This window comes from Stegodyphus dumicola, chromosome 2, assembly GCF_044657685.1.
Source record: "Stegodyphus dumicola isolate Sdum_Otavi_A_Nest chromosome 2, ASM4465768v1".
Lineage (NCBI taxonomy): Eukaryota > Metazoa > Arthropoda > Arachnida > Araneae > Eresidae > Stegodyphus > Stegodyphus dumicola.
The window spans coordinates 173,109,705-173,133,886 of record NC_140769.1 but is presented as its reverse complement, the minus strand read 5'-3'; the positions used below and the strand labels follow the sequence as shown (position 1 = coordinate 173,133,886).

General features: G+C 32.5%; 1 protein-coding gene and 1 non-coding gene across 2 annotated transcripts in view; one reads left to right on the top strand and one right to left on the bottom strand.

The window, feature by feature from the left end:
* LOC118205376 (uncharacterized) overlaps positions 1 to 17,791 on the bottom strand; it is a 32,162-nt gene extending 14,371 nt beyond the window's left edge. Inside the window, exon 1 of the mRNA XM_085810245.1 lies at positions 17,619 to 17,791. Within this exon, the coding sequence (XP_085666371.1) occupies positions 17,619 to 17,791 (173 nt within the window). The remainder of the gene's footprint in view (positions 1 to 17,618) is intronic.
* TRNAP-UGG (transfer RNA proline (anticodon UGG)) lies at positions 5,031 to 5,102 on the top strand. The gene has a single exon. It is a non-coding gene; the product is annotated as a tRNA-Pro (tRNA).
* Positions 17,792 to 24,182: the final 6,391 nt, after the last annotated feature.

Here is a 24,182-nt window from a genome sequence, read left to right as displayed (position 1 = left end):
GCAATCGGCGGCACCAAACATATTTAAGAATTTTTACTTCTGTAAAAAATTCACTGTATTGTAAATATTTTTTCATGTTTTTAGATACTTGCATTTAATTTACATATGCTTTCTAAATTTGAATAATACTGCAAATTAATTCGCAGCAATAATTAATCTTTTATTTGTGTTGTTACGTTTTTTTTTCTGACACTAGTTGTTACTTTATTTTCTTCTTTCACGTTCGTACGAGGTTCGTAGATTTGGAGTGAATAATGACAACACTACTTGATGAAGTTTCGAAACACACTTTATTGGCCGGTATTAATGAGGACAGCTCTAAAACACTTTTACAGTCATCGAAGATCTACTATAAACACACTGGAACAATCAGTGACACAGCCTTCACACTGTCAGGCAATAACGGTGGAGACAGCTTAACTGCAAAGCCCCAGAATACAGCTCCCGACCCTTCGTTTCAGTCGTTCACAGATCTTAACACACTCTCTCGACGGTGCACTAAGAGACTCTTCGATGCACTCGACGACCCACTCGGCACTCGCTGGCCGGTTGTCAACTCGATCGTCTCCGCACGGACGAACTAGATGAGACACACTAACACGCACTCGATGAAGCACTTAGTCACACTAACTGACTGCGGACCAGCAGGGTTTATATAGCTTTCGGCTGACTTTCGAGAACATTCTGGGCTAAACCGGTAAGAATTCGTTCCAGAAGGTTCTCCATTCGTCCATGGCATATCGCCGATTTTATCGCCAATTGGGCGATTTGTCGACAAATGTGGCAACTCTGCTTTCCCTTGCCATGTTTTGGCAACCCTAAAACTGCTTTGCAGGGAAGCTATCTTACCGCGCCTGTACATTTCGTAACAGTATACAATTTAATGGTCCTAATTTAAAATTTAAATTATCTTTATATGAATGAGAGAATATTTATTAAATTCAAGTATTTATATACGCTGTTACCCGGCTCGGTGATCTCAGATTTTTTATTCTTATATGTTGGTAAATTGTGAAATTTTTGCTTTAAAAGGGATTGAATTATATTGTTTTTATGCCTTTAGTTAATCTGCATGCAAAAACTGTAGAATTATCAACAATTTAAAAGTTCTTTAAGTGCTACTAAGCCTAATGAAGCCATCATTTGTTTACATTTGAAACTCTTATTAGAGCAGTTAATTTAGTCTGATTCTGCACCAACTTCAGTGTCTTTTTGCCGGGTGGGGCCTAAGGTAGACTTAGTTTTGTATACTTAAAAATCAGACTTCCTGCTCGCTGGCTTGTTTTTGCGTAGAAACTATAATTTTAATTGTAAAAATTATTTTCTTAACTGTTTTCAACAATATTTGGTGTTTTAGGTTTTTCTGTATTTTACAGTTTTTAATGAAGCTGTTTTGAGTTTTTATGTATTTTTGTCTTGTAGCGAAGGGAAAACTGAATTAATTGAATGAGAAATATATCTGCAATGGAATTCGAGGAAAAAAGTTTAAAACAATGCAGCAAAAAATGTTTATAATTTAAGTTCTAACCCAAGTTGAAATAGAAACTAGTAATTTATTCTACTAACACTCATTTTTGTGTCCCGTACGACTTTTCTAACAGGCACTGTATGAGGAGTCGACTACTGAAAATTGTTTTAATCCCGCAAAATATTTGTATTTTATCGTTTAAAATTTATATCGATTATTCTACAAACCACTAAGTTTTGTGCCTCGGGCGAGTGGTTTAAAGCTTATTGTATGAGGAATCAATTACTGAATACTTTCTGTTTTGATCCAAGTAAAATATTTGTATTTTATTTCTCAAAACTTGTATCGATTATTTATAAAATTCGAAAATATGTGCAGAATCGCAGATGAATCCTAATATGAGATACTAAAATCCTGGACTTTTTCCCACTTTTTTGGTGGTGTTATCACGTTTATAGCGCGGTATTTTACAGAATCTTTTCGAAACGATTGTCTGAATTTGCAACACGTATGTTCAGTGATGTTGTCACATCTACAATGTCCGTTCGCTGAAGATCGGATCAATCTGACAAGCGTGATTGATCATGTGCTGCAGTCTAATAATCCGTAATTCGACGTAAATTATGGTCTTTTAGCGATCGTACTTACAAAAGTGTTGTTGCGTACGCGCTTTCTGCGGACCACTTAAAACACTTTTTCGGGGATCTGTGAAATTATTAGCAGCTGGAGATTACAGGTTTTAGCTGTCATTGCAAAGTAACATTTTTAGTCCAAAGCCCCTTTGGACTAAAAATGGATTTTGTCACTGAAGGACTATTGTTTTCGTTTTGCGATTTTGCGTTGGTTCACTATAAATCTCCGTTTCCCTTTACAAACTGTTGCCACCAAATGTTAGAGTCCTGCATTATATTTGAAGAATTTAAATAATGAAAAGTCTGCATAAATGTATGTATATTTCTCGCATTGTGATAAAACAATGGTACCTAGAGCCATCGAATTTTGAGTGACGTAATCCTACTGCGAATATGCGCATCTGGAAGCCGAAATTTGGAATTTGTTTTATTATCGATTAGATATTTTGTAGAACTTTAATAAATTTTTTATTAACAAATTCAAGGATTTCAAAGCGAGCAATGGCAACGTTGTACAGAAAAAACATTTTTATCTCCAGCGCACGAGACTGTGTATCGGAAATTCTAAACATATGCTCAATTTAAAACTATTTTGCGATATTGCTCTTGAGCTGAATTTTATGCTTTAAGTGCGAAGAACCTGATATTTAATAAATAAAGGTAACAGACGAAATGTTAAAAAAACGCCGCTTCGGACGTAATTTAAAATTTGAAACCTTTCAGATTTTTATTTATTTTTATGTGTTTAGTTTTATTTATTAAACACTTCGAATAAAAACTTGGTTTTTTATTTTTTTCAAATTAATTTATTGAGGAAGGCTAGTATTAATTTTCTTTGTGTTGAAGACGAACGACAAAACAACACTCAACGCAGTCAGTCCATTCCATCACATTAACTTTTAAGGATGAAAGTATTTTTATTATTCTGTATCTGGAAAGTTCTTTTTAGCGATGAAATGCAGAAATTTAGAATACTTTTTTACTCAATTATTCAACTTGGATTTTAATCCTAGCAAACCAACTATTTGCATGGACGTTTTTGTGCTCTTCGCCACATGTGACATAAATAAAAATCATTTTCTGTAAGAAGTCCTCAGCGTAAGCATCATTCTGTTTATTAAGATAACTCAAGCTCAATTAAACAAACAAACAAAAATTATAATCTGAAATAATAATAAAGATTTATGTTCTCAGAGTAATATAAATTTTGGGATTTAAATGAGTAAATACTAATCGATTTATTTTTGGATATTTCGCTTATCCCTCCGCATTTTCTACTTCAAAGTGAAAGAATTTAAGTGGAAATTTACATAAAATATGACGCAAAGATTTAAAGTAAGAAACGTGTTAAATGGTTTCTGTTATGGAAACGAACTGAACCTCGATTATCCGATCAGTGTGAAGTGGAAATGAAAATTTTGTACGATAATTCTTATATGCTGCTTAGACACCTTAAAGCCAAAGTTAAACTTTAGATCGGTTTTCAGGAAGTCTTAAGTTTTTTTAAAAAAGCAAGCGCATAAATTTTCGTGTTACAGTAACTGCACAAAATCCTTTCTGTGTATGTGTGTTAACATGCATATGCGCGCAGATGTATGCTTACACATTGGAGTGTACGGTACGTTTACACAGGTAAATGCAGCAAGTTTTTAGCAGCTTACGTTATCTCAAGCTTGAGCTAAAACAAATTTACTGGCGCGTTTATTTGTCGTCTATAGCGTAAATGAAAATTTTGCACATTTTGCTCCTAAATTGTCCATTTTTATATCTTCGCACTAACCTGATCTTAAATAAATATTGGCCCGTAAATAAATTCTCTTTAGGGTTAAATTCTCTTTAGGCTTTAGGAGAGTTGATTGACTCAAAGACTATACTTACATATTTTCCGAAGCTCGGATAATATGGTGTGGTTTATTTGATTATGGCAAAACACTCAAGGGCTATCTGTTTAAGGGGACGGATGCCTTTATGTAGGACTTTCTAAGTAAAACTGTCCTTTCGTATGGTTAAACCATGAAAATGACCAGACATCCCTTTCGCAGGATTCGAACCAAGGACTGCACTACCAGTGCTCAGCTACTTAAATGCTCGGCCGTTGGTAGAACCTCGTGATTATATAGAAGTAATTATTTCTAAATGTACTGGATTTCGGACGTTCAGTATTTCAGGTTGTTAGATTAGGCTCTATTGCTAGCATAGACCAATTAAAATACAGTTATTGCCAAAGAGAGAGAGTTGACCAAGGTAACTTTAGCGAAAGCGCAGTAAAAGGATGGTAAAACTGTGAGACCATGAGAGTGAAAACCATATATAGTGTTGAATCAAAATGGAAGTAATACGAGCTGTCTGCGTGATCGTTTTCGTGGTTTCCCCATGTATAAGGCCAATACGAGCCAGTTCCCTTAGAAAATCCTCCACGAAGGCATCCCTTCCTATGTAATATAGGTATCCCTCCACAATATTAGGATAAAAAATTATTAATTACATTTAAAGCAGCTTTTAATGTCTTTTTGTTATTAACGGAAAAAAAAATATGTGTCAAGTAGGAGGAAAAAGAAATGCTTTGATATATAAATATATAATATATATATTTGATATAAGGCAGATATCATAGAACTGAATACTGCTAAAAGTAGTTGAGCCTGTTTTATATTGTGGACTTTCAATAAAGCAGATTCTAGCAAATCGTCTTCTCTTTGCTTCTCACACAATGTTCTATGTTGCAGAACAGATTACGAATGCTGTCCGTGAACAAACGTTCAGCTTGAATGAAGCCTGGGCTGGAATGTCCTATCCTTATCGAGCAACGCCGTCACTTGTCGATCTTTAACGAGCATACGTAGCAGTTGAACAAAACTATTAAATCAACAATCAAAATATCAGACTACTGTAGTAATGCCTGTAATGTTATTTTGGGAAGCTTTCTGCGTGGCTCGGTGGTATAGGGGTATGATTCTCGCTTTGGGTGCGAGAGGTCCCGGGTTCAAATCCCGGTTGAGCCCTTTTATGGTTTACTTTTGGAGTATTTAAAATGCAGTACCAGTAGTTCGCTCTTTTCTTATATAAAGGTCATAGATTTTTAACTTTCCAATCTCAGTACATGGTGGAAGAAAGAAATGTAAAATGCGGTCATTCATATTATATGTGCTTTAAAAAAGTTCCTTGATTACAATTTTAATAAAGCGTCATGCAAACGCTTTTACAACATGAATGGCCTATAATAGCACAGAGAATACGAAAGACATCCTTAAGTATGGCGTATATATTGAATTAAAAAACTATGGATTTGGAGAGGTCCCTCTCGTCCAGTCCCTCTTTTCTAGGAAAAAATAAATAAGTTTGCCAAACTTCTTCTCCCTTTCTTCTGAAACTAAGGTTCCTTTTCTATCTAATTTTAAACTTTATACAGAAGTGTTTCTCACCCCCCCAAAAAAATCTGAAAGGTTTCAGATTTTAAATTACGCCCGAAGGGCGTTTTTTTAACGTTTTGTGTGTTAACTTTTTTATTTACTAAATATCATGTTCTAAGTACTCAAACTATAAAATTCAATTTAACAGCAATTTCGCAAATTAATTTTAAAATGAGCATATCTTTAGAATTTCGATAAAGAGTCTCCCGCGCTGGAGATAAAAATGTTTTTTACGTACAGTGTTGCCATTGAAAATGTTTACATTGTTGCCATTTGAAATCGTTCAGTTTTTTTAATCAAAAATTCGTTGAAGTGTTACAAAATTTGAAATCTATAATAAAATAAATCTCAAATTCAAATTAGGCTTCCACATGCTCATATTCTATAGAAGATTACACTGTTCATATTTTGATGGCTCTAGGTATCGTAGTTTTATCACAATGGGAGAAACATGATACATTTAGCAGATTGTTCATTATTTAATTTCTTTAAATATAAGACAGGGCGATAATGTATGCTGGCAACGATTTGAAAAGTGATGCAGCCTTTTAAAGTTTTCGACGCAAAATGCCAAAACGAAGTTAATAGTTTTTCAGGGCAAATTGGCCCTTTGGACTAAAAAAAGAAAAAAAGAAAAGAAAAAAAAAAAAAAAAAAAAAATGTGAAAACATTCACCCAAATAAAAATTAAATCCTTCTTAATTCTTAAATTCGCGATGCCATATTTTGATTACCTATTCCTTAGTTTATTCAGTAAAAACTATAAACAAATTAGTGTATGTATTAATTAATACAGATTCTTCGCAATAGTATTATTTCTTCTTTTTATTCCACATAAAGTAACATTTTACTCATTACTGTCTGTATAAGATGCTAGGAAACCTCTATATGCGAAAGGGAGGGGAATAAATCAACTTCATATTAATGCATATTCCATATTTCAATTAACATCAGGGTCGCATTAAGACTTTTAGAGGTCCTGAGCACTTAAAACATTATGATGCCCAAACACATATTTACGCCAGGTTTTTTTTCTCCATTCCTTCTCTTTCTCGGTTCTGGTTTGGCTTACAAAGAACACCATGGTTTACAAGGTAAAACGGACAAAGGGAAATATTTTTGATGGCCTTTATATTGCTTAAGGGTTTATCCAGCTCAGAATGCGTTGCTGATTTTGTGTTCCGTACAATTGGCAACAAGTTGCAGAAATCTCATTTTAACTACTTGTTTTGCCATGTTCTAGTAAAAACAATACTCGCTTAAAAAAAAAAAAAAAAAAAAAAAAAAAAAACCTGAAAGGTTTCAGATTTTAAATTACCTTCAAATAGGCGTTTTTTAACGTTTTGTGTGTTACTTTTATTTACTAAATATCATGTTCTTTGCTCTTAAACCATAAAATTCACTTCAAAAGCAATGTCGCAAAGTAATTTTAAAATTAGCATATCTTTAGAATTTCTGATACACAGTTCCGCGCGCTGGAAATAGAAAGGTCCCCCCCCCCCGCGTAGAGTGTTGCCATTACTCGCTTTTAAATCGTCGAATTTGTTAACCAAAATTTGTTAAAATTTTACAAAATATGAAATCAATAATAAAACAAATTCCAAATTTCAAATTTGGGCTTTCGGTTGGCCATATTCGCAGTAGGAATATGTCATTCAAAATTGGATAGCTCTAGGTACCGTTGTTTTATCATCACAATGCGAGAAACATACATACATTCATGCGATTCTTCATTATTTAATTTCTTCAAACATAATACGGGGTGATAGTATTTGGTGGATTCGATTTGAAAAGTGATACGCCTTTTATAAGTTTCCGACGCAAAAAAGCAAAACTAAAGGACTAAAAATTTAAAGAATAAACTTAGCTGAAATTATTTATGAAAAAATACTAATGAAGTGTCTGTGTGCCTAGGTATGCTGCTTTCATATAAATAACTAAAGGACATTGATTTTGCTTTCACATTATACATGAAAAATCTTAAAAAGACGCATAGAGCTAGCTTATTTCGCAAATTAAATCCAAAATTCAAGTATTAGCATTCACGATTTTAACAAATTCTTCACCACCAATGTCCAAACCGACAAAGAATAACGAAATTTTCAATGTTGCATTGAATAATATTCATCAATATTGCTCGTTTCTATAGATTCAATGTGCCAGGTGAGACTGTTATGCTGTTATTAATAGTTTGCTTTATTAAATAAGTAAACCGACTGAATTGCGTTTCTTAAAATAAAGGTATGAATATCTATGAAAAATCTTATGCTTTTTTTTTCATTCAATGTAAAGCAAATCAACAAATGAAAATGACTGTCTGTGGGCTTCTTAACACCCCAGAGTCATCGAATTCATTATTAAAATATTTTTTCTAGGTACACATCGCATATTTTTTAACCTCTAAATGTTAAATAAGTAAATTTTGCAGAAAGCTATTTTATTTGGAACATTAAATTTCCTCTAAACCTTTCGCTTTCAAAAATCTATCAGATTTAATTAACGAATCCTGCTCTTCTAAAAGTGTTTAGAAATTATATACTATTAATGTTTGCTTTTTTATTTTTTGTAATACACAATAGATGGCGCCACAAGTACTGTTTTTTTATTAATCGTATGTGAGAGTTTTTTTTTTTTTTTTTCGGGGGGGGGGTTCCCTGAGCTGATACTGTAATCCTGTTTCGAATCATGAACGAAATTATTCTCCAATTTAAGGGTTAGAACATATTTCATTTATCTTCAAATTTGAAGTTATGCTGCTTCGGTAACAGAATGGTCCCTTTAAGCACATATTCCCTTCTTAATAGTAATTTGACAATATTGTATAGCAAATGTTTCATTAAATTCATTGGTTTACTTAATGAAATAAATTTTCAGATCAATAATAATTCATCTTAGTTGAAAAATCCATTTAATTATCTTAATTGCTTACTATTTTACCTATATCAGTAGATAAACAATCACATCTAATGCAATCAATTTTAACATGTTTCATAATGTTTTAAACAGTAAAGTCTTGGATTTATTAAATGAGAGCACTAACGTTGTTTTTAAACTAAAAATAAATAAATAAATAAATATTTGTATGATTTACTATTAGTTTGTTTTTTCTCAGCAAATTTCGTTTCGTGAAATTCGAAGTCTCTACAAATTCTCTTAAATTTCACACTTATCATAAAAAGACAAACTGTATTTTCATGCCCTAGGCAAAAGGTTCCATTGGGGATTGTTAATTATATGTCCCTAATAGGGAAACAGCATGTTTAAATTATTTTTGGCAGATTTTCAGCCCCCGCTAAGCCTAAGACCCAGCAGAGCGGGATTAACTATCAAGTAAAATAAACACTCACTGAGGGCATCAAAGTAAGAGGGTACAAAATTTCTCATTGCAGGTTTTACAGTGAAATGTATAAAGCAGTCAAACAAGATCGGAAGTGGAAAAATGGAGAAAAAACTGTTGTAAATGTAATGTGAGAGCAACAAAATTTTTCAAATGCTTTCTAATAGGTCCAATAGTCTCGGTCGCCATTCTATAAATCTTTCTCCTCAATCAAGCGCTGATATCCTCATAACTATTTAATCTCTAATTAATATATTGATCGTCACGTGAAACGTATTAAGATATGGAAATATGAAATATCATTTTAATACAATAAAATCATTTTTCAAAACTTCCTCCATTCAGCTGCTTTTTAAATTGTACCATTTATATTTAACTCTTACATTATTACCCATTGAGTTTATTCACATTAATAAGATTTCTTAAGCAGAAAATAAATATATATATATAAAGTACATCTAAACACTAACTCCTAAAATATATTAGCAATCATAAGTGGTAAGAAAGAAAATGAAATTCATAAATAAGTATAAGTAAGTATATTAAAAATAAGATACAAAATACATCTCTCACCTTTATTATTTTACGTCTTAGAATCGATACTCGGGTTTAAGAAACAACTTTCGGAATCTGAAAAATCACAAAAAGTGCTGTTAGGCGATCGTTAATTAACACCGCTAACTGTAAGCTAAGAAGCTCTCTGTAGCACCTCAGAAACTAAGCTTTTATAAAAACGTATTATAGGATCAACGGTGATACATACATACATACATATATATAAGATAAAAATATTTAAACTAACAGTATATCTTAAATTAGCAATACACGTTTAATTCCTCATTTTAACATGAGTATTTCCCCTCTCTATTCTAAAACTAGAATTAACTTTTCCTGGATTGCAGCATTGTTATAATAATTTATATATGACTTTTACATAATGATGATTGATGACTTAACTAATCCGAAACTTAAACCAAAACCTTTTCTGTTAATAAACTTCCACATTGAAATAACTATGCACTTTGCTTCTGCTTCTCTCGCCTTAAGATACTGTCGTGCTATTTTCTTCTTATCGCAAAAATATCAAAAATGTAAACATTCGTAAAAAGACACAATTAGTGTGCCAATTTGTTTGTGGCCACAAAATAATTATTCAAATAAAGATGAATATTTAATATATATAATATGCCTAGGTTAGCAAATGTGTTATCCACTATGGATCAACATCTACGAAAAACAATATTTCTAGCTACGCTATCAGCACCCCTACATCATTACGTCTAAGTTTGCGAATCGGCTAGGAAATCATCTCTGTCGGAAATCCAAGCCTGAAGGTTCAGTTCATCTGCGCAAAATGAGACTAACTTAAAATGCAGTTTATCTATAAAATTAAAATTAGTAAATAAATAAATAGAAAACTGAAAGCTTTCAGATTTTATATTATGCTTGAAGGAGCGTTCTTTTAACATTTTGTGTGTTATATTTATTTATTAAATATTATGTTCTCCGCACTTAAACAAAAAAAATTCAACAGGAATATCTCAAAATATTTAAAAACAGAATATCTTTAGAATTTCCGATAGGCGCTGGAGATAATTCTATCCCCTCCCCGGTACAATGTTGCCATTGCTCACTTTGAAATCATTGAGTTTGTTAATCAAAATTTCGTTAACGTTTTACAAAATATGAAATAGATAATAAAACAAATTTCAAATTCATAATTCGGGCGTCCAGGGCACATGTTAGGGTGGAGGATTACGTTACTCAAAATTCGATGGCTCTAGGTGCCATCCTTTTTTCACAATGCTAGAAGCATACATACATTCATGCAGATTCTTCTTTACTTAATTTCTTTAAATATAATACAGCGTGATAATAATTGGTGGCAACAATCTGAAAAGTGAAACAACGCTTATCGTTAATCGACGCAAAATGCCAAAACGAAATTAATAGTCGATATTATGCAGATGATTGAGAAGATCGTCGTGGCTGTAGGTAGGGCTAAGTAGAAAAGCATGATGACGCATTTAGCACAACTGAGCTTGAAGAATCACAATCGTTATTTTTGACGCATAACAAATAATTTTTTTTGCAGACAAAATATTTTTTAATTAATAATAGTTGAATAAAATATTTTTTAATTAATAATTATACATTAGTTGAATAAAATAAGTTCCTTTTTAAAGTAAGACGTTACCTTAGGCAAATAAGCAGCAGCGTAGAACAGCAGCGTCTTGCCAGCAGGAAGGCGAAAGCGAAAGAGAACGCTGCAAAACAGAGGAAGAAACGGAGAGAATCAATAGTTTCAGTTCGAATTAATGTTGGTTTACAATTAATTTGGTTGGACAAAAGACATCTGCATTAAAACATTACGTAACATAGAAAGATCTCGAATCCAGGAGAACAGTTTAATTTAGGGAAGAGCATACATTTTAGAATCGTTAATTTTGAGATCGCCAATTATTTTTAAAGCAGCTATCGTATTTTGTTATACCTTACTAAATATATATGTAATGATAAAATTTAGTTTGGCAGTCGGGAACTTTTAAAGAATCACAAAAATCACTTGATTTTCCAAATATATCTTTATTTTTTGTGGCACTTCCCACTGGGGGCCAATTTGCACCCCACCATTTTGATGATGGCGCATTACATTTTAAATACAAGGAGCAAAGCAACAGACGTCATTCAGCCAGCAAGCACAAGCAGAGAAAGAGGGTGGGGGTAGGATTGAAACAGTATTTATAGTAAAATTTTTCGTTAATCTGATTGGCTAAAACTTATAGGCAATGCAGTAGTTTCAAGATGACATAATGCGGAACACGTTTTCAGATATGACGCAGTTTAGATAAAGTTATTATAAAGTGCCCAAATTAAAAATGTGCTATTAAGAGGCATTTTGAATTATAATTTTTATTTGCATTTTTTTATCTTACATATCTATACATCTATATATAGATATGTGTGTGTGCGTGTAATAAGATGGCTTGAATTAAGCTGCAACAGACTAACGATGGTTCTCTGCGTTATAGACTTTACTGCATAGTTAGAAAGGTGAAACTCAAAGGAAAAGCTTGTAGACAGACGTGGCCGAATTAAATATAACTTTTATTGTTGGATACGAACTAATTATCAAAAAACACAACGAACTAATAATCTTTCATCACGCATGATCATGGGCGCATAAAACTTGCCAGGCAATTTTATATATCCTATCACATTTTAGATAATGGCATTGTTAGCGGCACGACAAAGCGAACGGAACGAAGTAGCATCTTGACTGCAAAAGAGCTTAAGTTAAAGAGCGCAGTTATGAAATATGGAGGCTCACCAAGAGAAGGTTTTGGTTTAGGTCAGAAAGGTTTCAGTTCTCGAAATTTTGAGTTCAGGTTCCGAGTTAGCTAAGTCATCAGCGTTACGCAAGCCATGCAAGATGGACTGATATTGATCTAGTAATGCCACAGTCCAGAAAAGCTGCGATTTTTAGAATAGAGAGGGGGAATTGCAAAGTTAAGTTTGATTTATATAATTTTTATCTTACATATTTATATATAATTTACGTGTAATTAACTTCCGAATTCTAAGTATGAAGTTCCATTCTGGATATTTTATGAAGTTATTAATTCTTAATTAGAAATATTTTCGAGTCGTTTGGGCAGAAAACAAAAGTAACTCATATTTCGAGCATTGCGCAATGAATTATATTTTGTATAAAGATGAATAATTAAATTATCTCAGCTTTCAACATCGATTGCATAATTCACGGAAGAGCGAACATTTTAATCTATCGTGGAAGGATGCACATTTTAAATCCGCATTAAAGAAATAAACTTTAAGGTCGTGAATAAATTAGTCCAGGTGCAGAAGATCTGTTTGATTACATTTTGTTTTTCTTCTCGAGTTTAAAGAAAAAGTTGAAATCGCAAGTTCTTTGAAAAAGAAATCGTTTAAATTAAGTAAAATAAAATCTTAAAACTACTATTTACCAGTTAGCAAAAAGCATCAAAAATTTATTTGAATTTTTGAATGATTAAGTCTTTTTATTTAAACTTTTCATTGTTCTTAGTACTTTATCATTCCAAAAAGTGTGAGAACATTATTTAGTTTAATAATTTGTGTACTTTATCTGTTTACATATAATGCGCGATGAGGTAGAAATGAATTTACATTAAATTCAAAGTGAAGAGTTTTCCAACGAAACACTAAGTAAGATAAAAGGAATAAGCAAAGAGAATTAATTCGGTTAGCTTAATTTAGTTTATCGGGTTATTTGTGCGTTAACTGCTAACTTCTGCATTACTTTATAGAAATTCTTTGTTTCACAGGTGAACAAATATTTGTGGAAATTAACTATAACAGTTACTGAGCTATGGTGGTGAAAATTACCATACAGTTACTGAGTTAGAGTCACAAAAATAGTTACTGAGCTATAAACAGATACTAAAACAATTACTGCGTATTAAAAACATAACCTAAATAATGTTTAACTAGTCTCAATGTTTAACTAGTGTCAATGTTTAACTAGTGACCTAAATAATGTTTAACTAGTCAACAGTGTTCTTATGTTGTGTTTATCTTTCATCAGGATAAAAAAGAGCATAAACATTATTCCAGATCGATTAATAGAAGTATAATAGTAGTAGATAAATAGTTATAGGACACCGAACATGCACAAATAGCAAACAAGTATTGTCTCGTCATACTATTCTTGTAAGATAAAGCACTGACTGATGAGTAATATTCTATTGTAGTATATACTACTGCATTCTCAATATTCATTATATTTATACATTTTTGAAAATAAATCTGAAAATGATACATCGCACTTTGGAAATTGGATTTTGATAATGAGTGGCGATTGCTCTTCATTCGATGTCCTTTCTATCTTACGGAAATTTTCTCCTTCGCAGCAACGTTTGCAAATATTATGACATAGTTCATTTCAGAAGGTTGTTATTAATTAATAAGTATTATTTTACATCTCTGAAGAATAAGTCAAATGTTGAAGAAGGAAGAGCTGTTAGGATGATGTCTGTGTGTGATACAATTCAGTACCGTAGGTCTTGAAAAGAGACATTACTTAAAATTATTTGCACGTCATTCACTTGGATTTTACTAAATAACTCTAGAAAGGTAATGAATCTGCCCCTAAAAGCTTGCTGTGATGTGCAGCTATTGATGTACATCTAAAAATATAATGATCAAAATACTGTCTTGATGCCCGTAAAAATTAGGTTTGGCCCGACCATCGTACGCGGGCTATGCCCGTCATTGTAGATTAAGGGGTTAAAATTGAGGCCTTTTCTTCTCCAAATTACAAAGTCCTATCGTACTATTTCTAATCATGCTTTGCGTTTTTTTGTCTTTCAGGGATGCCTCGATTATGCATCCAGTCAGAAAGCGTAAATAAAACAAACGTACTACAAGTAAAACAGGAATCTAACATGTATGATAAAAGCTTTGCTTCAGAAAAATGCGAATTTAAGTGCTTTTCTCAAATAAAATATCCTCGGCATTGATGTGATTTTCATGCCAATGAAAGAACAGATCGCATGGAAAGATTTTCTAAAACTTGAGAACAACGTATACAGTACATTGGTCATTAAATATGCTATTATTTATTCAGCTACATATGAATTTCTCAAACTAGCAATTAAATTTGACAGTTTTGCAGCGCTTTATACACGTCACAAATTATTATTTGTATTTACAATTTTTAAGGCCTGAAAAACGCATTATGCGATTTTTATCGTCATACAATAATTTATACCTGCTTTAATTAAATTGCGAAGTTTTCAAGCGGTTTTATTTTCGACAACCGTATTTTGTACCATGATGTTTAGAACTGCGATTTTTTCCCTTACTTTCTTTTCTTTCACGATATTTTGCACGACGACGTTTTCGACTTGCGTTCCTTGCTGTAACCAAGGAGTAGAATGTCTGTCAGTATACAAACATGTTGCGAAAACTACCACATCACACATATATAGAGAACTTTAAACCTCTGCTGCACAGTGTGTCCGGTCTAGACACACCTAAAAATTTCCTTCTGTACGCACAGAAAAATTGAATGAAAAATAATTTATAGGTTTCTATAGGTTACTCTGAACCTTCTTTATTTATAGTAGATGACAGCTCAACACAAACCAGTCCATATATTTTAGTCATGTTTAGTTTTTTAAGACCCTCATTTTTCAAAGAAAGATAATGAATCTGCCCCTAAAAAGTTCCAGATTTTTCCTTCCCTTGTACGAAGTAAAAAGGAAGTATTGTAATCGCGAAAAGTTTGAGGCAGCATATTTCAACGAAAATATCCATTTTGACCGCTATCGAATGCAATTTAACGATGTTTTTCCGTGATATCTGTACTTAAGGACAGAATAAAATACTCTTTTTCTTCAAAAAAAATTATAAAACTGCTTTAAAATTAATTCTGAAGAGAATTTTTCGTGGCGTCTGTACGAACGTATGTACGTATCTCGCATAACTCAAAAACGAGTAGCCTCAGAACGTTGAAATTTCGTATATAGGACTGCTATAACATGTATATGTGCACCTCGTATTTTGGTGCAATTATGTTTTTGTATTCGTTTCATCAACAGATGGTGCCAGTAGCTTAACTCCTGTCTAGTCTTTCTTATCTTATCTTATCTAATCACTGTATCTTATTTCGTTCATTTGCGTTTTGAAGCTGAGGATAATGTTTCGGTAAAACCATCGAAACTAGTCCTGTGAAAATTTTGAAACATAACCCTGATATTTGTTATTTGATTTCTAAATTAATTACTTACAAATTTAAGAAAAATAACCGCAACTTCAGTTTTACCATAGTAACCGCAGTTTCATCATTGCTCATTGTTTAAATATTTGTAAACATAATAATTTGATTGGTAGGTGGGCCTTTGAAATAATCCATTAAATATACTTGTGCATGCATTAAATATACCTATCCATTGAATATACCTCTCTGAGAAATTTGCAAGTAAAATCATGGAGTTTTTAGTATTAACTTAATAAAGCATATTGCCATTGTTTTCATGAAGACCATATAAAAATTTATGTTTTTCATTTTAAAATCTGTCAACATCAGCTGAAATTGTCCTTATAAAATTCTCTACTCTACTTCTTCATTTATAAAAATTTCCTGACTGACTGTGAAAACAGCAATTAAGAAAATAAACCAGCCTTCATGAATATTTTCTACACATCATAAGTAGTAATTACAGTTGGATACCTTTATATCGTTTAAATAAATATAAGCACTTAAAATAATGAATGAATTGGAACAATGTCTGTAATTAAAGCAACGCACAGACCGACTCTTGCAATGTGTATTAAATGAATGAACAAGCATGAGGCCATGGCTACTGTAATTACTGACAGCTACAATGTTGACAGAATCTAGTTGTAATTATCACATAGCTATAAACAAGATACTTTCTCATAGATGTAAATGTATGTACATATTTTGTTGTTTTACATTAATCTCCGCGATTGCGATAAGCAGTTTATGTTATCTAAATAGATTCCAAGTATGTTTACAGGGCAGAAAATGAGCTCTGAATTTATTAAGTCTAAAGACTGGTGTTAACGCCAAGATTTATCTTATATCACAGTTAAATATACAAACCGGAACAGCATTATTTTATCATTCAAATACATTAAAGCTATTTCTCTTCAACAGATTAACATTCATAAGGAGATTTAAAAAATGAGAAAGCTTTTAAACTATTCGTTTCTTCTAAAAAGGGTCTTAAATTTTCAGTGTAGCTCCTTTATTTACAAAATGAGGATACTAACAGTAACTAATGCAGGTTCAAAACAAAAAACAAGAAAGTTATACGGAATTTCTATTTTACTAAGTTTATTAACTTTTCATTTGTATAATGTTAGTAATTTATACGTTTCAAATATACTTAATTAATTAAACATTTAATATTTATACATGTTATTAAAATCTTTATAATTTTTGTATGTCATAAAATTAGGCAAAAGAACATCCTTGTGTTATACGTAGATTTTAATTAAGACTCTATCAATTTCGCAGGCAAATAGGTGCAGCTCCCTCTTCCTCAGGAGCAAAGAAATTTGCCTCGAAAGTAGAAGCTATGGTTGTATTTATACCAAAAGCAAAAGAGTAAAGCGAACGAGAAGGTAGCACCATCTGTTTCTCATAAATTTTAAAGAAAATTAATTTAGAATTTTAAAGACGTTAGGGAGTATTAGATTAAAGCCATGAACTAAACGAGATAAAGCTTTTTAATGTAAATTCGTTGCAGATTTCGTTGCTTCTGATGGCTCCTGATGAAAGGGCACCTGTCCCTTTCACCCTCGAAATCGGAATCTTCATATCAATTTATTAATTAAAATCTGCGCCAAGCACAAAGATGTTGCTTTGACTAATTTTGTGTATTGCTTTGGCTTGTAAGAATTGTTGTAATCATTCGTTTTAATGCAAAGGGCTGAAATTCTTCAGTAATTTGATGTGAAGGCTATTCTCGTTTTAAACAATTTGGAAGTGGCCGAAACTTAGACTATGAGTTGTATGAGTTGTTAGTTCATGAAATATTTTATAAAATTCGTATCAATGACACTAAAACTAAAAATTAGATTTAGGTTCACAGTAAGAAGTTTTCACCCAAATATTTAATCCTCTAAGTAAATCCTTAAGCTGGTTCCGATAGCCGTCATATTCAAGCAGAGAAATAGTCAAAAACATGAATTAAACCTTAAAACATAATTTACACCTTCAACATAAGTTAAACAACAAACCTTTGAAAACGCATCCAAAGTGACAGCACAGGAAGAAATCGTCGAGACATCAGAATCACTAATACAATTACGTGTATATTTCCCACAACACTAATTGTGCGACTCCACCCTAATTTTGATCGAGTACCCCCTGCCGGACGGATCCATTGTCTCCACCACTCATGGCTTACCATGTCTCAAGAGAACTTTCAGTTGGGCAGTTTAAGTACCCTTGGGCAATACAAACAGTATATGTTTGCAAATATCACAGGTCTTTCCCAGGATTTGAACCCGTGCCCAACGATACGGCAGCCAGTGTCACTAATTGCTATTCTGTCCGGGGCGGCATCCATAGAGAATCAGTAATGAATCCTGGTCTTTTTATTACAGTCTGTCTATCATAAGGAAAGCTCTCGCCAGTTAGTCTGAAGCTGTCTGTTGCCGTAGAAACCAGTCTTGACCCATTTTCCGTAGGGTTATCTTGAAGACGAATGATAAACTCTTTCCCCCTCTGCAAACAGTTGCCCAAAACAAAATAACAATAAAGCAACCCTTGGTTCGCCCCTGTTTGAAATATACTAGCTCTGTTGCTATAGCGACCGCTACCCGCCAGGCACTGTGGCTAGAGCTGTTCTCGTAGATAGACAGTGAGTGCGCAACTCACTACTTTTCACAAAAAGATAAGCAAATCAAAAATCACAACAATGATGATTTGATCTTTCGATAGGCAGGATATATTCAAAAGGAATTCGTGTCTCAGAGACAAACCATAAGTTATCATTAATTCTAAGGCACTCATAAAGGTTCAGGAAAACATTTGTTTCCATTCAGTCAAGAATTCGTGTCATCTGGATGCTGCACAACATAGTGATCTGCAGTACTGAAAGTTAGACTTGGATTCAAAAACTTCCGGAAACTCTTCTGATTTTCAGGTTAAAGTCTATGAGACTTTTTCTTTCTCTTAACGTTGAAAATTCGTTTAAAAGTTCGCCGTTTTGATCTGTGGACAGCATCCACAAAATTATAGCAGATCATTTGAAAGTGAATCCGTTTCAAGCGTTCCAGAACTGCGTCCAGAAAAGATTCAGAACGACATCTCCGGCGGAGCGTAGCTTCCGTAGGAATATACTTTGAACTAATATCACTGGTCTGTAATACCAGTGTCATTAATTTTCTGTCATATTTCGATGTTTTCAAATTTTTATTGCATCACGAATAAAGTGCGTAATGATATTTCAATTAGCACAATGCTGTCCAACTAAAACCGTATGTTTAGCAAAACGGCATGCTTTTGTCATTCAAGGAAAAGATAGGACACTGAGCTTTATAAACTGATATTGAAAGAAACATATCTCGATATAATTATAAGCAGAATTGCATTCTTCTTTCAAGCACGCGTGAAATGAATTTTTCGATTACGTCGGTAATGAAAGCTTTCCACCCCCCCAAAAAAGCTTGATCTATAACCATCTTATGACATAAAAACATCTACAGCATCATTGAAAACTGACTTTCAAGCATCTTCGTATTTTCATTCAGAGTGGGTTTCCCCCCTTTATATTACACTTTAATTTTTTATAGAGCTCACAGTTTTCTATTTATCTTTCATTATGTTTAAAGTTGTAAAATTTATAGACGTAAAATTTTCTGTTATTCATTTTACTGAAAATATGTCTAGAATGACCTGGATTTCTGATATAGGATTTTTTTTTCCTTTTTGTTTTTCTACCTGAGAAATAATATAGAGTGTTAATTTAAAAGCTAATTTAAGAAAATGAATTATTTCAATTCCTATGCCTAAATATTGGCTAAACCAGTGGTTCTAAACCAGTGGTACGCAAGAGAAAAATAGGTGGTACGCAAAGAAGCAAAGTATTTTTAACTATTAAATTTAAAATTAAAACCCCAACATCCTGATTGAATGTTTTCTCTAACACTCGTAAATTTATGAGATTTGAGCATAACTTTCTAGTGAGAACTTTGTAGTGGTGATATTAAAGGTTCTCAATTTTTGTCAAAAGGTTGAAAACTGCTAAGCTAAACTAAAGATCACGTAGATCTTAGCCCAAATTCACATCATTAGACGGCTGCAGTAATGCACAGAAATTGACCACATTTAAGTAAGGAGCAACTTTCAGATTTTTTTTCTTAAAATGAAACTATACCCCAAAAATTTACATTTCGAATAATTGTTTTTAGCAAATAAATTAAACATATACATTTTTTATTTGCAGAAAGGTACAAATTTTTACATGCAGTTGTTTTCAGAACATTCCCCAGTTTAATAAAGATATAACTATGTGTGTTTTAATATTTCCATATTATTTGCGCTCATTTATCACATTAGTATTAAATTTATATTATGATATATCCTACCTTATAAAATAACGTCATTAAATTCATTTAAAATATTGTATAAATACTTCTCAAGATCAAAGTTAATTAATTTAAATGTCATCATTTTGTATTTGCTTTGATTTGATTTTTGAAACGAAATCTGAAGTTACAAAATAGATAAAGGAAATTAAGATTATATTCATATATCTATTAATGTAATTCCTTTATCATGAACAATATTTTGAAATGTATAAAACTTTCCTTGGCAATTATAAAAAAAGTGTGAAATATACAAATAATAATGATAAACTACGTTGAGGTGTTTTTCCTTTAACAAAATAAGGAGCCATTCTACGACTGACAATCAGAAAAATGCAGACTTAATGCGCAAAAAGCAAACATTAATTAGATATTCTTAATGAAAAACTGATAAACTGTAAAAAATTGTAAGTACTCGCTATAATAATTTCTCTTTTGATATTTAATATCCATATGCAAGAGGCTTCGAAATTAATATCCTAAAACCTTTAAATGGAAAAGAGGCATTAATGCCCTTTGATTTCATACTCCTTTAATTACGAAAAAATATAATTTTATTTTTAATTATAATTTAGAAATCATATCCTTTCTTTCTAGCTTATATTTTTTCAATTATTCATTTTTCCTTTTCAGTAGATTAATGTACTTAAGTACATTTATGACTATGATGGAAGCAAAATGCGTTGATGATTTAAGTTGTAATTGAAAATTTGTCGTCAGCTCATTTTCAATCAGAGTATTTATTTATGCATTATAGGATTTCATTGGCTACATTTCCTAAGATAAAAACTTTGAAAAGAACCGGTCATGATGTTATATTAAAAGGCAGTAAATACCTTGTGATCATTTAGGTTAGGGCAAAATATGGTTGTAGAGTCCGTAGGAACCTTTTGATGCTCGAGATGTGAGCAATGCCCTTGCCGGGATTCGAACTTCGGACATCCCAAATGTGCATCGAGTGCGCTTCCATTTACACCACGAAGTCACGCACAAAGGAGAGAGAAAATACCTTATATGGTAATTAATTGAATTTATGAGTATTTATGAAATACAGGGATATAACTAGCTTTACTTTCTGAACAAATCCTAATAAGATCTAGATGATCATTTTGCCTGTATCCAAGTGTGAAACGCAGAAGCTGTATGTAGCAGCTTTTGCATTGAAAAGGTTGAGTTTTAAATTGCCTTAAATGCATAAGGAAAATTTATTAACTGAATGGCGTACCGTGAGGCATACAAGTTCAGAGTATTTAAAGCATAACAGATAAAGACCTCAGTATGAGACAGAGCTTGTTTAGATACTGAACTGTATGGAAAGAATAACATGGCAACGAAAATTTATAGTCATTTGCTTTAGAGAAAATTTAAATTCTAAAGCTGTTTACTGAAAGAATCCGGATATTGAGGTTATTTAATTGATTCTTCATAGCTTGTTACCTCAAATGCAAGGTTTTGTTAAAATACAAAATTCGATTAGACTAGTGATTTTTCAAGTCAGCAGTGAAAGTACACTAGAGCTCCAATTATCCGAATCAATTGGGATTGGACCCTATTCGGATAATTGGATTTTTCCGAAGAAAGGGTCTACATACACTTGAATTAATTACTGTATGTACAGTATGTTGTAAATGGGAGAAAAAACTATTTTTTAAAAAAAAAGAGGTTTTAATTAATTAAAATAAAAAGGCAACACTTTTACGTACATGTTATATAGCGTACTGTACAGTACTTACAAGTGCTGAAAGTTATTGCTTGCTGAATATCTCTGTCAGAATAAGCTGTCTGACGGACACCATGCGTGTACTTAAAATTTCTTAGCTAGTCGTTACTTGCTTTAAAGGATGAACAACCAAACTTCTGAGCTGAGATTTTAGCTTTTTCACAACGAATCGAACCCGAGATTGGATTTCCCATAGAACCTTGTTGCAAAAACCAAATCTTCAAATTTTCAATTTCTTTCTTTTTTTTTTTTTTTTTTTTTTAGTTGCTGCATTGATTTTCTTGAAGAACTTCCATTTTCATTTTCAAACAATGACATGAAGGTTAAAAGTGTAGGTTTGCTCCTTTTAATGTATAAAATCTCTTAATTTATTTCTTAAATTCTGAATGCGATTCGGATAATCAGCGATTCGGATAGTCGTAATTCGTATAATTGGGGTTGTACTGTAATTAGTTGGCAGAGAATAGATATGCTGTTACAGCCGGTAATAGTTTCAGAGATAGATAGAGCGATGCGATATTTTCAGCAATGAATATGGTGATAAGAATTAATGGTAGAGGTAATAAACAAAATTGCAGGTAAAATTCTGAATGTTAAGCAGTGAAATATTTGGTCAAGTAAGCAACGTGCGAATGTCTGCCGAGAAAGATGTGAAGAATAAGCAAAAAGTGGGTGCTTGAAAAAAGCAAGTAATATGGCCTAGAGCAGGGGAATCGTGTTTAGAAGTCATTAACCACGCGATAAGGAGAAATCCTCTCAAGTACAATTAAATAAGGTGTTATTAAAGAACATGGAGTTGTCCCAGGTAACTCAGTAAGTGCATTTACATATGAAGTTTAGTTTTTAAAGGACGTTATGCGCACTGGACACCAAAGCGTAGTGTAGTTTTTTAGAGGAAATAAAAATTTAAAAAAAATTATTAATTTAAAACATTCTAACAGTTGAATTATTTAAAGTTGTTGTAACAAAAGTATAACAACGCAGGATGCGTGTTGCCAACGCATACACTGTTTGAAGATAAACGTCAAAACGAAGGACCAAAAACATAGGGTGCCGTTCTATAGGGGAAGGAATCCGCAGACTACTGTTATCTTATGAATGAACAATTTGCGAGGTAATATTATCTTAGGATTAAAATTTCTTGATGACACGGAACTGCATATTAATTTCAGAACAGGTAGCGGGGAGAAGAACGAAGACGTAATTAAAAATTTTAATTACTTTCATGCAGTTGTGTGATTGGTCCTCAGGAGTCTCGTTCTTTATCGATAGAATATTTAGCATACCACTTTGATATTTACGTATATTCATGTCTTTACGTTTATATATACACTGCAGAAAATACATTTTGCCTGGCTAATTCAGGCAAATCCTGCATCCGCATCCAAGCTAATCTTCCGCGCCAGTCATGCTGCCAGTCCAGTTCTTCGTTCTGACTCGACTCAAACAGTCGTTCAAGGACTGGAGTTTTGAGTATCACGCCACCCTAAGCCTTTTTTCCCTCACGAAGAAAAGGAAGTTCTCAAAAGATGTTTTCGCTAAAAATATTTTAAAGAGAATTTTACAGACTGGGATAAATGAATGCTTTTAAATTTGCTCTCTTCTATGATATTTCTTGCTATGATATTAAATAAATTCTAAAATAATAAGTAAAACAAAGTTTGAGAGTAACATTGTTAGTCGTACGGAGCAGTTTGTATTAAATAGATTCATTAAAATAGGAAAGCATATTAATAATTAATTTTAAGAATTGTTAAAATTCTCCCGAAGGAGGTTTTTTTTCCTTCTTTTCCCCGACGAAAGAGAAAAATCGTACGTTAGCAAAAGATTAAAGCATTAGAAATATAGGATATGAAGACTAAGTTCTGAACATACCCAAGCTAAATGCAAGCTATAAAATAGTAAATATTATGATACGGCATGCTGAAATGACATTACAACCGATGAATATGGGTAACTGAGACATAATTACCTAATTGGATAGGCTCACCAGCGACGCATGGATAAGGCCTCTGAACACTGATCATTTATTACAATCTAATGCAGAATTTGATAGGAAATGTAGCTCAAAGTGGGTGTGTTTTTCTACCTCTGAAGTTTCAACAAAACTAGGGCACTAACTACTGAAAGATCAACAGACTAAGAGTCAGATAGCAAAGGCTGGTCAACCGTAGCTCATTGATTACGATACTGACATAAAGGCTGCACAGTAAAATACAGTACATGGCAATTTTTTTCAGTTGATTGTGAAGATCACAGTAAAGTGTAGCATCAAACTACCAAGGATTATCACAGAATAGTAACTCAAGCTGCTAGACTAACAGAAAGCGATGATTTAATCTTATATTATTATTAACTACGTGCCGTGCAATATCCTCCACTAGGTCAAAACCATGTGAAATTGAATGGTTTTTGAATTCTGGAAACACTGAGTTTAATTTTCGGTATCCTGGACTGACATGAAATTGGGATTATGGTTTAAATAAAAT